The sequence below is a fragment of the Scardinius erythrophthalmus genome (assembly GCF_964197995.2).
Source record: "Scardinius erythrophthalmus genome assembly, chromosome: 22".
Classification (NCBI taxonomy): domain Eukaryota; kingdom Metazoa; phylum Chordata; class Actinopteri; order Cypriniformes; family Leuciscidae; genus Scardinius; species Scardinius erythrophthalmus.
In genome coordinates, this window is record NC_138242.1 from 16,305,502 (window position 1) to 16,320,254 (window position 14,753).

The 14,753-nt window shown below is 39.1% G+C and overlaps 1 protein-coding gene across 13 annotated transcripts in view; it reads right to left on the reverse strand.

Annotated features, from left to right (window-relative positions):
• Positions 1-14,753, reverse strand: part of kiaa1217 (KIAA1217 ortholog) — a 124,603-nt gene that overhangs the window by 44,611 nt on the left and 65,239 nt on the right. For 9 of the 13 annotated variants that reach the window (XM_081353012.1, XM_081353009.1, XM_081353011.1 and 6 more), the window contains exon 2: positions 7,456-7,748. The exons of 1 other annotated variant lie outside the window; for it this stretch is intronic. In XM_081353012.1, the coding sequence (XP_081209138.1) occupies positions 7,456-7,748 (293 nt within the window). Of the gene's footprint in view, positions 1-3,326; positions 3,545-7,455; positions 7,749-9,579; positions 9,775-14,753 lie in introns of those variants that run through there. 3 more of the 13 variants (XM_081353010.1, XM_081353003.1, XM_081353013.1) reach the window with 3 other exon arrangements.

Genomic DNA, 14,753 nt, shown 5'->3' on the forward strand with positions numbered 1-14,753 from the left:
AGCTCTGATTTGCCTGATGTCATCAATACTTGTGATGTCACCAGAGACAGATGTTAATATCATGTCCAAACAGGGTCAAAGATACAAAGTTTTTTTTTTTTTCAAATGGATGTTGTTAATAAAACAGTGATTTACTTACTCTCAAATGTTATGTGCAAAGTTCCATCATAAAAAAATCAAGAAGACGCCCCATTGTTCTCGTCATTGTTCTACAAAAGTACAGTCATCTCCACATAATGGAAGTACCTCTCATAACAGTGGATTGCAGGCTGGCTCCTCTACACATCATGCTTAAATGAGCATCAAATCCCCATCAGAGCAGCTGCCATAGTATTTGCATGGCCCTGTGAAATTGGACCATTCATGGGAATGAAGCAGCCAAACATGCAAAACTGAAACTGCACTCACGATTTAAACTGACAGCGTCTCCAGTTGAGCTCATGACCCCGGAATGACCCACAACTGAACATTTTAATATATCAGTTCACTCATGTCTGCTCTCGGCAGACAACGGCAATGATGGAGAACTGGGAAGGTGCCAAGCGGTTGATCTGTGACCAGTCGGGGTTGTTGCACTAAGTAAAACTGCGCTGAAGAAGCTGGCCTCAGATCAGGAATGCATCGTCAACAAGAAAACTGTGCTAATGTTGAGCTTCCCTTAGATGCTTCTGACACCCAACAACTCAATAATACAGTATAATTGGTGAAAGTGATTATGCGGTATAATTAGTGAGGGTTAGGCTAGTTGGTGTTTCAAACATAAACAATAGCGTCTCATTCAACCACTAATTAGTAGAACATTCTTCTTTCTAAAGAATGTAAAAATTAATTTTACACTTCTAATTAGCCTAATGTCTGACAGCAAGCCTAGTTTACACCCAGAATGTACAGCCCTACGTGAGCAATTCAGTCATTGCATTAACTGTCAAAATCTGCAATAGGAAGAAGTCTCAGTTAAGCTTTACAAACTGCAAGCGGCTTTTTAATAGACTCTATCATGGCTCATTTCATTGGAAAGCAAATGCTGACAGCTTCTTTACAGCCCTGTTGATGGTCTAAAGGGCTGTACATTTGTTTTGTCAGGTCACGTAAAAAATTAGCTTCATGTTGTAATACCTAATTTATGGAAGCTTGTTTCCGCCACTGAATAAAACATTTTAAAAGATAATTGCGACTTTTTATCTCACAATTGCGAGTTTACATCTCGCAATTCTGACTTTATTTCTCAGAATTGCGAGATATAAAGTCAGAATTGCGTGAAATAAAGTCAGAATTCTGAGATATAAAGTCAGAATTCTGAGATATAAAGTCAGAATTGCGAGATATAAAGTCGCAATTGCGTCTTATAAAGTCAGAATTCTGACTTTTTTTCTCAGAATTCTGACTTTATATCACGCAATTGCGACTTTATATCTCGCAATTCTGACTTTAAAACACGCAATTGCGACTTTATTTCACGCAATTCTGACTTTATATCTCGCAATTCTGACTTTATTTCTCAGAATTGCGAGATATAAAGTCAGAATTGCGTGAAATAAAGTCGCAATTGCGAGATAAAAAGTCACAATTATCTTTTTTTTTTATTATTTTGTGGTGGAAACAAGCTTCCATACTAATTTAACCAGCATGGGCGCATTGGGAAAATGTGCCTATCTATATTTTTGTAAAGGTCCAAAAATTTGCATAAAATTCACCGCAGTTTCCAGCTGAAATGAACATCAGTGGCAGTAAAACACCAACAATTTGCATTCATTTGTTCAGACAAAGGGGCAGATCTTTGATTAATAAAGACTTATTTTGAGCGGCCCCTTCCACAATACTGTTATGGTCTCAAAACATTTGCGTAGCCTGCTATAATGCATGATTTGTAAATTAAAGGTAGGCAATTCGTTTACAAACACTTTTTGTTAAACTGGTTGAAATCCTCTTCACATCCTGATAGCAATCAATGATAGAAGTGGTCTAAATATTAAAACATGTATCTTCTGTGGAAGAATGTTCGTCCAATCATTGCATTCGGTCCGAACTCAATGATACTCAATGATACCTTCGGTAGGACTCAACTAGTCCTACCTGCCTGTCAACATTTTTATATTTCCAAACCTGCGCGCACCCTGCTCGCTCATACATCACACATCATCAACACGTTCCATAAGGCTAGAGTTGTAGACAGACAGCAACAAAGCGTCAAAAACAAACAGCAGCCGCCTTTTACAGTTCTTCTTGAACCAAAACAACGAGCTTATGCTGCGTTCATGCCATGTTGTAACCGTAATTACGAGATGGCAACCTGTGACCTTCTACCCGGAGCTGTTCACATCCTCAGACTCGGATTTATGCGTTTCTATGTCAACACTATCAACACTGAAATTAATCTGCAGCAGTCAGGTGGTACAAGTAAGAGCTCTGTAAGTTGTTTATACGTTAATTTTTATTCTAATATTTTCCTAGTGCTTTGAGACATGTGGTAATTTAACTCCATCTCTTTGCAAACTCTGTGGCTTTGGAGGCGTGGCTTTGGAGAGCGCACTAAATAGAGGGTAGGATTTTATGCTTTCAAAGCTAGCTTACTATTTCTAGCCACTCCGAAATTGCCTACCATACCTTTAATACATTTTGATATTTGCATCACATAACCATCTCTATACGTTTGGCTTTTCAGAACGTTCCCAAACATAGTTTCCCATTGGGAACCAAATAAGAACGTTCTGCGTTCAGAAGTCCCTCCCCCATCCCATTATTCGCACCTGGGACCCAACCAATTGAATTGCCCTACAAACTACAGTAAACTACAAACTACTGTAAACAGCACACGCCAACAACAAACCCAAAAGCCAGGATTTAACACCTCGTGTATCTATCTTCCTACGCAGACAAGAGCAGGAAAAACAACACACAGCCACATCTCAAGAAGTCTATCACTGTTTAAAATCTAAAAACGGACAAGATGGAACAGTCAATGAAATACAACATCCAAACGATGTCTAAGAAGGTACAAGCCTCACACGAACCACTCCAAACGCCCCCTGAGCACACCTGGTTGGAAGCAGCAGATCCCTACTTTTGTTATCCTTCTCGTCCGCATCTGTATAGCCGTGTCACACTCCAGAAAGAATCGCATATCGGGTTACTTACTGCAACAGTAACTTACAGAAAAGCAAACATGCACGAGCCTTCTCTAGTTAGAGAACGCGCCGCGTTCAGAAGTTTGCGCGCATGACTGAAGACGATCGCGCGAGCATCAGCGTGCTTGCTGGCGAATGCATTGAGTTTATAAAAATAGACGGCAAGTTTAAAAAAAAAAGTATGAGGAATTGATACAGTACCTTATTCCACAATACAGACAAGTTCAAACAATCGTCCTCAGTTGCGACTCATTCTCAATATTCCCATGATTTGGAGGAAGGTTGAAAACTAGTATGCCATGTCCTTTTAGTCTCTATTCCCGGAGTAAGTTCATTTCGCGAAATGTAGTGCCCGAGAGCGAGTGTTTGAGAGAGAGAGTGTGTGTATGTGTGTGTGTGAGTCGCGCGCCCCTCCTCTCCTCGCTTTCCTCCAGCAGCTCTATGCGCGCTCACCTACTTGTAAACTGAGCCAAGCCTGTTCTTACATCACACATTACTATGGTGACTTCAAATCCCTATAACTCTCCACCCAAAATACCTTTGGGATCATCACAAAAATAGGACAATTATTTTGAACAAGTAAATCTGATTACCATAATAAAATTAAAACCAAGTTTTCTAGTGTTACAACCCATTCAGTAGTGAACAGAATTCTTTGAACTTGACATTCATTTACACTTTCAGCTTTCTACTACTGTTATTATATTAAAGTTTGTAACAAAAATAACTGAAAAAAACCCACTGAAGTAAACAACATGTGATGCAACACTCCCCGGGCTCTCCTACTTTTGATTTAGTGTGAGGTGAAGGACAGGTGAAGTCTTACACAACTAAACTAAATGCTAAACTCCTTGTGTTGTTGTGCGATTCAGCACATCCCTGCTGATGTTGTTCAATGGTCAGCGAATGTGTCAGCTACAGAACGCCCAAATAAATTAAAAACACAGAAACATTCATATGAACAGCTCATATGACACACAGCCAGTGCATCATGACCTGATTAATGCAGCATTGAACAGTTCAAAGACTTAATTACAATCCCCACCTTCAAAACAAAATAAGCCTTTATTCTGTTTGTGCAATTATTTAGGGTTTGTGTCAAATATTGTAAAAGCAAATGATTGACTATACAAATAAGATTCGGTTGGTCAAGTGTATGGGTGACTGGGCACTAAACCAATCAAAATTCCTCTCTCTCTTTCTCTCTCCCTGTTTTTCTCTGTGCATATCCGCCCACACTGTTACAAACTCTCTCTCTCTCTCTCACACACACACACACACACTCACACTCTGCAGCCAAGCACTCTCATTCTTGAGAAGCTGTCAATCACATCCATTGTTCTGCTGTGTAGTTCTTTAAGAGCAGGTGAGGAGCCTTTTGTTTTCAATCGGGGTAAACACACGCAACACTCCCTCACTCACCCGCTGTGGGAAGCGTTCGGCCCCTGCCCCCACCTTTTCTCGTTAATACCCCCCGGGGCAATCCAAATAACATTCCACAGACCCACTGAGTGGATGAGTATGGGCAAAACGAGCGAAAAGAGAGCATTTTACAGAAAGCATTTTGTTTTAAAGCAATCTTCGTACCACAAAATGATACTTCCAAAAATGTTATGTATAGATTATAGCGGGTTGTGCTATAAAATAAACGTTTGTTATGTTAAACCAGAAAGGTAGACTTTTTAAGATTTGGTCAGTGCTAAACTTTTCTTTGTCACTTTTCTTAAACATTCAGACTTGCATGTGAAACGGAACAGAAAATGAAAATTTTAGGGCATGACCTTACAGCTAAAATGTGTTCGTGTGATATATAGCACAGACTTCAGTTCTCACCTCAGGCAACTACGGCTGGACACAAAACACTGAAAATGGATTTTTTTGGCCAAAGGGGGGAAATATAAAACAAACCTCCACCTGTTCGGAATGAGAGGTCAATCTATTTACAACTTTTTTAAGTACTCTGGGACTGGAGTTCGGTTGGTTGTGGGGTTGTGGTGAGAAAGAAAACTATTTCACAGTATCCAGTGTTTTAATATGAAAATATAATGATTGGATTTAATATTATGAGTTGGCTGAGAGGTGATCCCTGGGGTCATAACTGAAGAATGTGCAGCGTTAGGACAGCAATGCCTGAATGCCATATTTATATACTTTCATATTGCGTATATGCGTCATTCACTGCAGAAACTGCTAACATCACTCAATATGTTTATTGTATCCTGTGGGTCTTTTTTTGTTGTTGAGAAAGTAGACCAGATAAAAAGTTTCTCCTCTTTTTGCTTCGTTTCTTTACTATTTACAGCCACCAGATAACTCAGACCTAAAGATCCAGAACAAAGAAAACCTTGGGACAACCTCTTACTGACCCATGGTAGTCCAATAGAAAACACATACACACAATGAGATAAGTGGCTTTTACTATGATTTTGCATAGTTCAATGTAATCAGTGCAACTATTCAGTGATAAATATAACTATGATGTTTCTTTCAGCTTCTACCTGCAGGTAATAAAATGTCTCAGGTTACACATGTAACCATGGTTCCCTGACAATAGGGAACTCGCTGTGTCCCCTAGGGGTCACTTTGGGGAAAGCCTCATAGCACCCCCTGGGGGACGCAGCGAATCATCATTTTTACTTTCTTTTCCTGGGATTGCAACATGCCATATTTGTTTTGCATGTGATACTTTGCACTGTTTTCACAGTTTGTCTATTTTACTATTCATCGGTTTCAGTCATGTGATTTTTCCACTCATACATCATATTTATGACCATCAGCAGGACAAAGTAATGGCGCTGAATACAAATACATGTCATCACAGATTCCAAAAAAACTTTCATCACGGGTTGCAAAAAAACAAACATTTTTCCAGTTAGCACAGACCCTATCAAATCTGATATTCACAGATATACACTCACCGGCCACTTTATTAAGTACACCTGTTCAACTACTTGTTAACACAAATATCTCATCAGCCAATCACATAGCAGCAACTCAATGCATTTAGGCGTTGTCATGACGATTTGCTGAGATACAAACTGAGCATCAGAATGAGGAAGAAAGGTGATTTAAGTGACTTTGAACATGGTATGGTTGTTGGTCCCAGACAAACTGGTCACAGTATTTCAGAAACCGCTGATCTACTGGGATTTTCACACACGGCCATCTCTAGGTTTACAGAGAATGATCCGAAAAGAGAAAATATCCAGTGAGCGCCAGTACTGTGGGTGAAAATACCATGTTGATGCCAGAGGTCAGAGGAGAATGGAAAGGTTCGAGCTGATAGGAAGGAAACAGTAACTCAAATAACCACTCGTTACAACCGATCATCTCTGAACGCACAACACACTGAACCATGAAGCAGATCTTCTACAGCAGAAGACGACACATCGGTGCCACTCCTGTCAGCTAAGAACAGGAAACTGAGGCTACAATTCACACAGGCTCAACAAAATTGGACAATAGAAGATTGGAAAAATGATGCCTGGTCTCGATTTCTGATGTGACATTCAGATGGCAGGGTCAGAATTTGTTGTAAATAATATGAAAGCATGGATCCATCCTGCTTTGTATCAATGGTTAAGGCTCCTGCTGGTGGTGTAATGGTATGGGGCACACTTTGGGCCCCTTAGTACCAACTGAGCATCGTTTTAATGCCACAGCCTACCTGAGGATTGTTGCTGACCATGTCAATCTCTTTATGACCACAGTGTACCCTCCTTCTGATGGCTACTTCCAACAGGATAATGCACCATATCACAAAGCTCAAATCATCTTTTGTGAGTTCACTATTCTCAAATGGCCTCCACAGTCACCAGATCTCAATCCAATAGAGCACCTTTGGGATGTGGTGGAAAGGGAGATTCATATCATGGATGTGCAGCCAACAAATCTATAGCAACTGCGTGATGCCATCATGTCATTATAGACCAAAATATCTGAGGAATGTTTCCAGCAACTTGTTAAATCTATGCGACAAAGAATTAAGGCAGTTTTGAAGGCAAAAGCACGTCCAACCCGGCACTAGCAAGCTATACCTAATAAAGTGATTATAAATGCATGTCATTTTGAGTTGGCGTTTTATCAGCCTTCAATTTTCTGTAAAGAGTATTGCGTAAGTGGCTATTATTATGGCAAACAAATGTTAGAAAATGAGATTTAGCCCAGGGCTGTCATTCATCTGTCATTCAACATTGTTTATGATGTTAAATACACCTATTTCCATTTTCCACACATCTACTTCATCTCTAAATCCGATACATTAGTGACCAAAGTCTGGGCTTCTGGAGCCGACAGTGTCACAACAAACAGTATCGACGGTGGTCTTCACCTGTTCTCGTAGTCTTTCTTGATGGCCCATGATGGCGGAGGCGTGGTGTGGGTATTTCTGCTTCAGATGTTCCAAAAAGGCCTCTCGTTTTTTGTCCATATCTGAGGGCTGCATGGCCAGGATCTCCCGTGAGCTGCGCGCTCCGCCCACAGTGTGTCTGCGTGGAGCCCCTGCCCGGGCGGATTTGGGTTCGCAGCGGAAACCAGGGCTGTTAGTGGAGACAACCTGCTGTTTACGGGTCAGGTGCTCAGCGTCTTCACTGGAAGTCACCTTTAGATTACCCTTCAGAGGCTCTGGGAGAAAAAAAGAGATGAAATGAAACGATTAGCGAAATATATGAGAACGTTTTTGTTTTTTTGTGGATCTCATCTTTACATATGGGTGTTACATAAATATGCACATGTAGGCACACACACACGCAGGCTAAATAAACTTTTACATATGACAGGCAGATGATTCTCAAGGAGTGTTGTCAGGACAAGACAGTGTGATTTATTAAATAAAGCTGTCAGGTTGATCATCCCCAAGCTAAAGTTTCCAAAAACCGAAAGAAGCAAACATGTCCTAACAAAGCTAACTGTGCACAGCATGCTAGCATTGATTGTTTACTCATAACAAATGTGACACACACCCACAAGTCACGCACATATTCAAATAGCATTTGAAACATTTAAATGTGCTGTGTATCTAACACTTTCTGAGGTGAATAAAATTTAATGCTGAAATAACACAAACACATTCAGTCATGTTTAGCGTTTTTACAGAGTAGTAATGGCCGCTAAAAGAATTGCAGAAGTGCAGAGGAGAAAAGACTGTGTCAGCAAAACTACTGTTGGGAATGACCTGTCTCTCTGATGCATTGCCTTCTTTTGTGAAACTGGCACACAGATGTTTGTACCTAACATGGGCAATTTTTTCTTAATAATGAGTACTTATTTACACTGATTTTGAGATATAGCCCCAACAGATTCAGTGTTTTCTCTATAGGTGAGAAACAGTAGGCCAACGTTCACTCTAAATTACTCCTATTGTCAAGTCACCTTCATTTATATAGCGCTTTTAACAATATAGATTGTTTCAAAGCAGCTTTACAGTGATAATGTGAAATTAAAGTAACAGGGATTGTTTTGGCTTTACAGCAGCTCTAGAATAAAGTCATTGTCCAGCTAAAGTTAGTTTTGATTGATTCACTTCCGTTGCACAGATCATTAGATATTAACTTAGGGTTAACTTGGCTAACACGACACAGTTCTAACAGAAAACCCTTAACGCGCTCCGGCCCGCTCATTCGCACAACAACAGTGCCTGGTGGCTTGAGACCTTAAAATAGGTTCTGTTGTCTAAAAAAGCCCATTAAAAGTTGAATAAATATATATAATTGTCAAGTCAACTCAGCTTTGTTTATATAGCGCTTTATACAATAGAGATCGAAAGCAGCTTCACATTGATAATCGGGAAAATAGTGATCAGTGATGCAAACAGAATTCAATTCTGCTTAAAGCAGCTCTAAAAAAAAAAAGACAATAGTGTCATTATTCACTTGGAAGTCAGATCAGTGTTGATTCAGTTCAGTTCAATAACGGTGTAAAGTTAATAAAATATGAAATGGTTCAGTTCAGATAAGCCGCTCTCAGAAGACAATAATGTCGTTATTCACTTCAAATCACTTCAATGTTGATTCAGTTCAGTTCAATAACAGTGTTGATTTGGCAAAATTAGTCAATTATTCAACAGTCAAATCAACTATAAAGCAGCTCTACAGAAAAAAGGTGGTGTCATCATCCAGCTCAATCCAGTTCAAGTTTTGTTCTCATCCAATAGTGTCAATGCAGTCAAATCAATAATATTACTGACTATTAAGTGTAAGAGTGTAAGGCTGATAAGTCCTGAAGCCCATCCTCCTCCCCCGTACCCCTAGTGTCACAGGACAGCAATCTATCAAGTCTATTTATAACTGTTAAGCTATACACACACACACACACACACACACACACACACACTTGTACACAATCTCAAAGTAAGTCAACAAGAAAGTCAAGAAATCCTGTTTCATACAGCAAACATTCAACCCTGATATTGCAACCTTGCTTTATCACGTCTACATTAGTGTCACGCAGCCCTTACCTTCCCCAGGCAAGTCTTTCCTATTCTCTTCTCCAGGTTCTGCCATGCTCTCCAATACAATGACCCTATAGACACTGAATTTGAGAGTCTGTCTGCAGAGAACAGCTGTTGGCCAGATTCCACAGCCTTTCACATGAGTGAAAGACGCTTTAGCAGTTTACTTTAATGGAGTCTGGATTACTCTCAGCACTCGTGATCAACTGTAGAAACCTGTCAATTGAAAACAGCCCGCTACATTGCTGAGTGCGTGGGAGTGTGTGTGTGTGTGTGTGTGTGTCCACATTCCCAGACCTAAAAAGGTGACGGTGACGTTAACGTTCCCATGTAAAGCTTAGCGAGGGGCCCTCGCCAACAGGTGCTAGATCCTTACTTCCTCTCTCCTTCTCTCAATTGCATTTTTATACTTTCTATATGTTAACATTCTTGTCTATATTTTCTATGTACTGCCACTTTTCAATAAAGTAAGAAAATAAGACAAGATTTTGTTGTTTTTCAAAAAAATGTCAGTGAAAGGAAGTGCTTAACCCTTTAGAAAATGGTGTCAGGAAGTTAAACTAAATGTTCTATGACGTCTTAGGCATTTTTTTTATTCTATTGTGTTCCAGGTTTGCAACACTGTTACCAAAATGGTTTAAAACCAGGATTTGCATGACTGTGTAATTTTTAGAAATAGACAGAAAAAAGTTCAGAAAAAAATACAATTAAATAAAATATTTTTTATTCACAGGGTTGCAAGTAACAGGGTCACATTTTGAGCCTAAATTTTGTTATTAATCGGTACAAAATAATGTGGCATCAAATGCTATTCACTAGTTATTGAAAGACTTTAATTTATAAAATATTTCTTATAAATCAAAGGGGGGAAAAAATGGTTTTAAATTTTTTCAAAAATAAATTTGGCAACAGGGTTGAAAAGAAAAGCAGATTTTTCATTTGCTTAAAAATATCCATATTAAAATGGTTATTTTCTTATATGTAACAGTTTATCTAACATTGGTATATTTTTTTTTCTAAAGAAAACTTGATTTGTGCCCTTATTGGTTTAAAAGTGCAACAGTTGTGCTTTTGTACCCTATTTGTGGTGTTTCCTGTTACTGGCTATAAAAGTCAAGTACTACTGTTTTAAAGAGCATTTCTTTCCTGACACAGTGTGTCTAATGTGAAGTGATTGGGAGAACTGTAATCCTCCAACAGCTGAATGGGGGCGGCTGCTCCACAGCAAGTAGATTATTTAATGAAGGGTATTTTAAAACGTTTCATATATCTTCTTTAATCCTATTCAAGCCTGTCATTTTATCAAAAAGACATAAGAATATCTGTCTCTGTGTGAACACATACAGGGAGTAATTCATAATAGTTCAGCTCGGACAGACAGATCTGAAAGCGAATGCATTACACATGGAAAGGAAAGAAACTCTTGTACGCTCTTCTTGTATGTCTTTTATTGTTGTTTTTTGTAAGCTAATTATTCCTTATGTCAGGGTAGATTAAATAAAAAAGATATGAATGGAACTGCATTTATGCAGGATTGCATTTGATCTTTATTCTCTCTCAACATACACTCACCTAAAGGATTATTAGGAACACCATACTAATACTGTGTTTTACCCCCTTTTGCCTTCAGAACTGCCTTAATTCTACGTGGCATTGATTCAACAAGGTGCTGAAAGCATTCTTTAGAAATGTTGGCCCATATTGATAGGATAGCATCTTGCAGTTGATGGAGATTTGTGGGATGCACATCCAGGGCACGAAGCTCCCATTCCACCACATCCCAAAGATGCTCTATTGAGTTGAGATCTGGTGACTGTGGGGGCCATTTTAGTACAGTGAACTCATTGTCATGTTCAAGAAACCAATTTGAAATGATTCGAGCTTTGTGACATGGTGCATTATTCTGTTGGAAGTAGCCATCAGAGGATGGGTACATGGTGGTCATAAAGGGATGGACATGGTCAGAAACAATTCTCAGGTAGGCCGTGGCATTTAAACGATGCCCAATTGGCACTAAGGGGCCTAAAGTGTGCCAAGAAAACATCCCCCACACCATTACACCACCACCACCAGCCTGCACAGTGGTAACAAGGCATGATGGATCCATGTTCTCATTCTGTTTACGCCAAATTCTGACTCTACCATCTGAATGTCTCAACAGAAATCGAGACTCATCAGACCAGGCAACATTTTTCCAGTCTTCAACTGTCCAATTTTGGTGAGCTTGTGCAAATTGTATTGTAGTGTAGATGAGTGGTACCCGGTGGGGTCTTCTGCTGTTGTAGCCCATCCGCCTCAAGGTTGTGCGTGTTGTGGCTTCACAAATGCTTTGCTGCATACCTCGGTTGTAACGAGTGGTTATTTCAGTCAAAGTTGCTCTTCTATCAGCTTGAATCAGTCGGCCCATTCTCCTCTGACCTCTAGCATCAACAAGGCATTTTCGCCCACAGGACTGCCGCATACTGGATGTTTTTCCCTTTTCACACCATTCTTTGTAAACCCTAGAAATGGTTGTGCGTGAAAATCCCAGTAACTGAGCAGATTGTGAAATACTCAGACCGGCCCGTCTGGCACCAACAACCATGCCACGCTCAAAATTGCTTAAATCACCTTTCTTTCCCATTCTGACATTCAGTTTGGAGTTCAGGAGATTGTCTTGACCAGGACCACACCCCTAAATGCATTGAAGCAACTGCCATGTGATTGGTTGATTAGATAATTGCATTAATGAGAAATTGAACAGGTGTTCCTAATAATCCTTTAGGTTAGTGTATATTTCGATTTTAGTTGACATAATGTGTAATTAAAAAGACTTGGAGCTGTTTCCCCAGGTTATGTGTCAACCATGTTAGCATCATATTTTTCTCTTTATAAAGAAATTAACTTTTCCAATACTATTCTTTCAAAGGTGAACTCTGACAAGTTAAAGTGTATAGTGTATAGTATAGTATATAGTGCACTATGTGCCATTTACCAAATAGTAAATGTGTGAACAAGTGACCAATTTTAGCCTCAGCTTCAGCGTCTATTTGGGGGAGGGGCACTGTAGATTCTAGAGAGCATTTGATTGGACAGAAAATCTGATGAGAAGCGTGATGACATCAAAAACATTGATCCATATTGGCGGAAGTGAGAGACTGTAAGTTTTAAATGCTTATATCTTCAAAATGCGAATTTAGTCATTGTTTTGGAGCACACTAACTTATAGATAACAGTAACATATTAATACTAAAAGCTAAAAACTTCCAATTTGATTTCATTGTGGCTTTAAACTGTAAAACCTTATATCTTTCTAAATATACTGCTGTATAATTATATCTCACAATATATTACAATAAACTAGATGATAAAGTTGAGTTTTGTTTTAAGGCCATTTGTGTTTTTACATGTTACTACTTGTCAGCATGTTTTAGAATCTTGCTAGGTTAGCATGTAGCTAGTAAAGTGTTGATAGCATGCTTTAGCATGTTACTAACATGTTACTTGGTGTAAAGTGACTTTTAAAATGTTTGACTATTTAGACATTTAAATGTTTGACAGTTGGAGTCTTGGCCCATTTTGAGCAAGGGGAATTTTGGCCTTTTGCTACTGGAAGTCGGAGCAGTTAGAAAATAAACAGCAACATGAGTCAGACCAGCCTAAAGCCAGGTGTATGCCAAGTTTGGTGGATCAAGCACAAAAGCTTAAGGAAGAAGAAAATATAACATTTATATTCAGCTTGAGATGCAATAATCATAAATAACGTATTCTAAATATCCGTTTCATAGAATATCTCTATACAGTGCAGGACATTAAAGGGATACTCCACTTTAAAATGAAAATTCTGTTATCATATACTCACCCTCATGTTGTTTCAAACCTGTATGAATTTCTTTCTTCTGCTGAACAGAAAGGAAGATATTTAGAAGAATGTCAGTAACCAGACAGTTTCTGGTACCATGACTTCCATAGTAGGAAAAAAATATATACTAGAAGTCAATGGTACCAGAAACTGTCTGGTTACTGACATTCTTCTAAATATCTTCCTTTCTGTTCAGCAAAAGAAAGAAATTTATACAGGTTTAAAACAACATTAGGGTGAGTATATGATGACAGAATTTTCATTTTAAAGTGGAGTATCCCTTTAACCAAACTCTTAGTCATACTTCCATTTCAAAAGCCAAAGCCAACCCATTAAATCTATTAAAATTGTCCTGCTATCACATGCCCAAATACCCACCAACCGATCAAACCAGCCATAATAAATCCGTAGAGCCAGCCATAATCAACATTAGCACCTCTCATGCCAAAGCACCAGTGACCTTCTGCAATATGTTGATTAAGCTCTTCCTAATCACACATATTCCCACTGCTTACGTTCCCCTGAACCACAAGCCTCAACAGCACAATTCCTCATCTCCCAAACCACACTAAAAAAACTCACACTGAACAATGCTGAGGAAGTTTAACCACATCCCTCTCTCTTTCCCCTGTAAAAACACTCTTTATTTCTCTTCCAGTCTTCTTCACCTCCTGTAACTTGCAATTCCTGGTCACGGGACACAGTGGCCTGACATTCGGCTGTAACCCGAACAGGGCATGCGTCTTTAGTTAGGAGATGTGTGTGTATCCTGGTGCGTTTGGGGTCAGTGGTGTAGGGTTGTGCTCAGTAATGGATTTATGGAGGAATGTGTATCTGTGCTCCCACTCATGAACTTTCATCTCCTCTCTCTAAAAACAACGTACATCTCTCTCCATCCACTCTCTCTCTTTCTGGTTGGACAGTGCTCTTTTGTGTGGCAGGGGATATTGCATTACTGCAGACAGTTACTGACTAAGGGATGATAGTGCCATTTAATAAGATAAATGAATCTTACACACAATTTTACATCATACACACACACATAAAGCGAAATTCACATAATACGATCATCCTACTATTAATTTGTGTTCAAAAAGTATGTTTAATAAGATAAAAACAAGCTAATGTTGACTTGTAAAATTGTAGTTTTTTTTTTTTTTTTTTACCTTTTTTTTACTGTCATCCAAACATTTGTTTGAGGATCCAAACCAACACAACTTAGCAACACTGCATCAACCAATGGCATTAGTTTGGGGCGGGGCTATCATGTTGACTGACCAATGGAAGACATGAGATGTGATGAGGAAACATTTGGAAACAATCATTATTTTTGCAATTC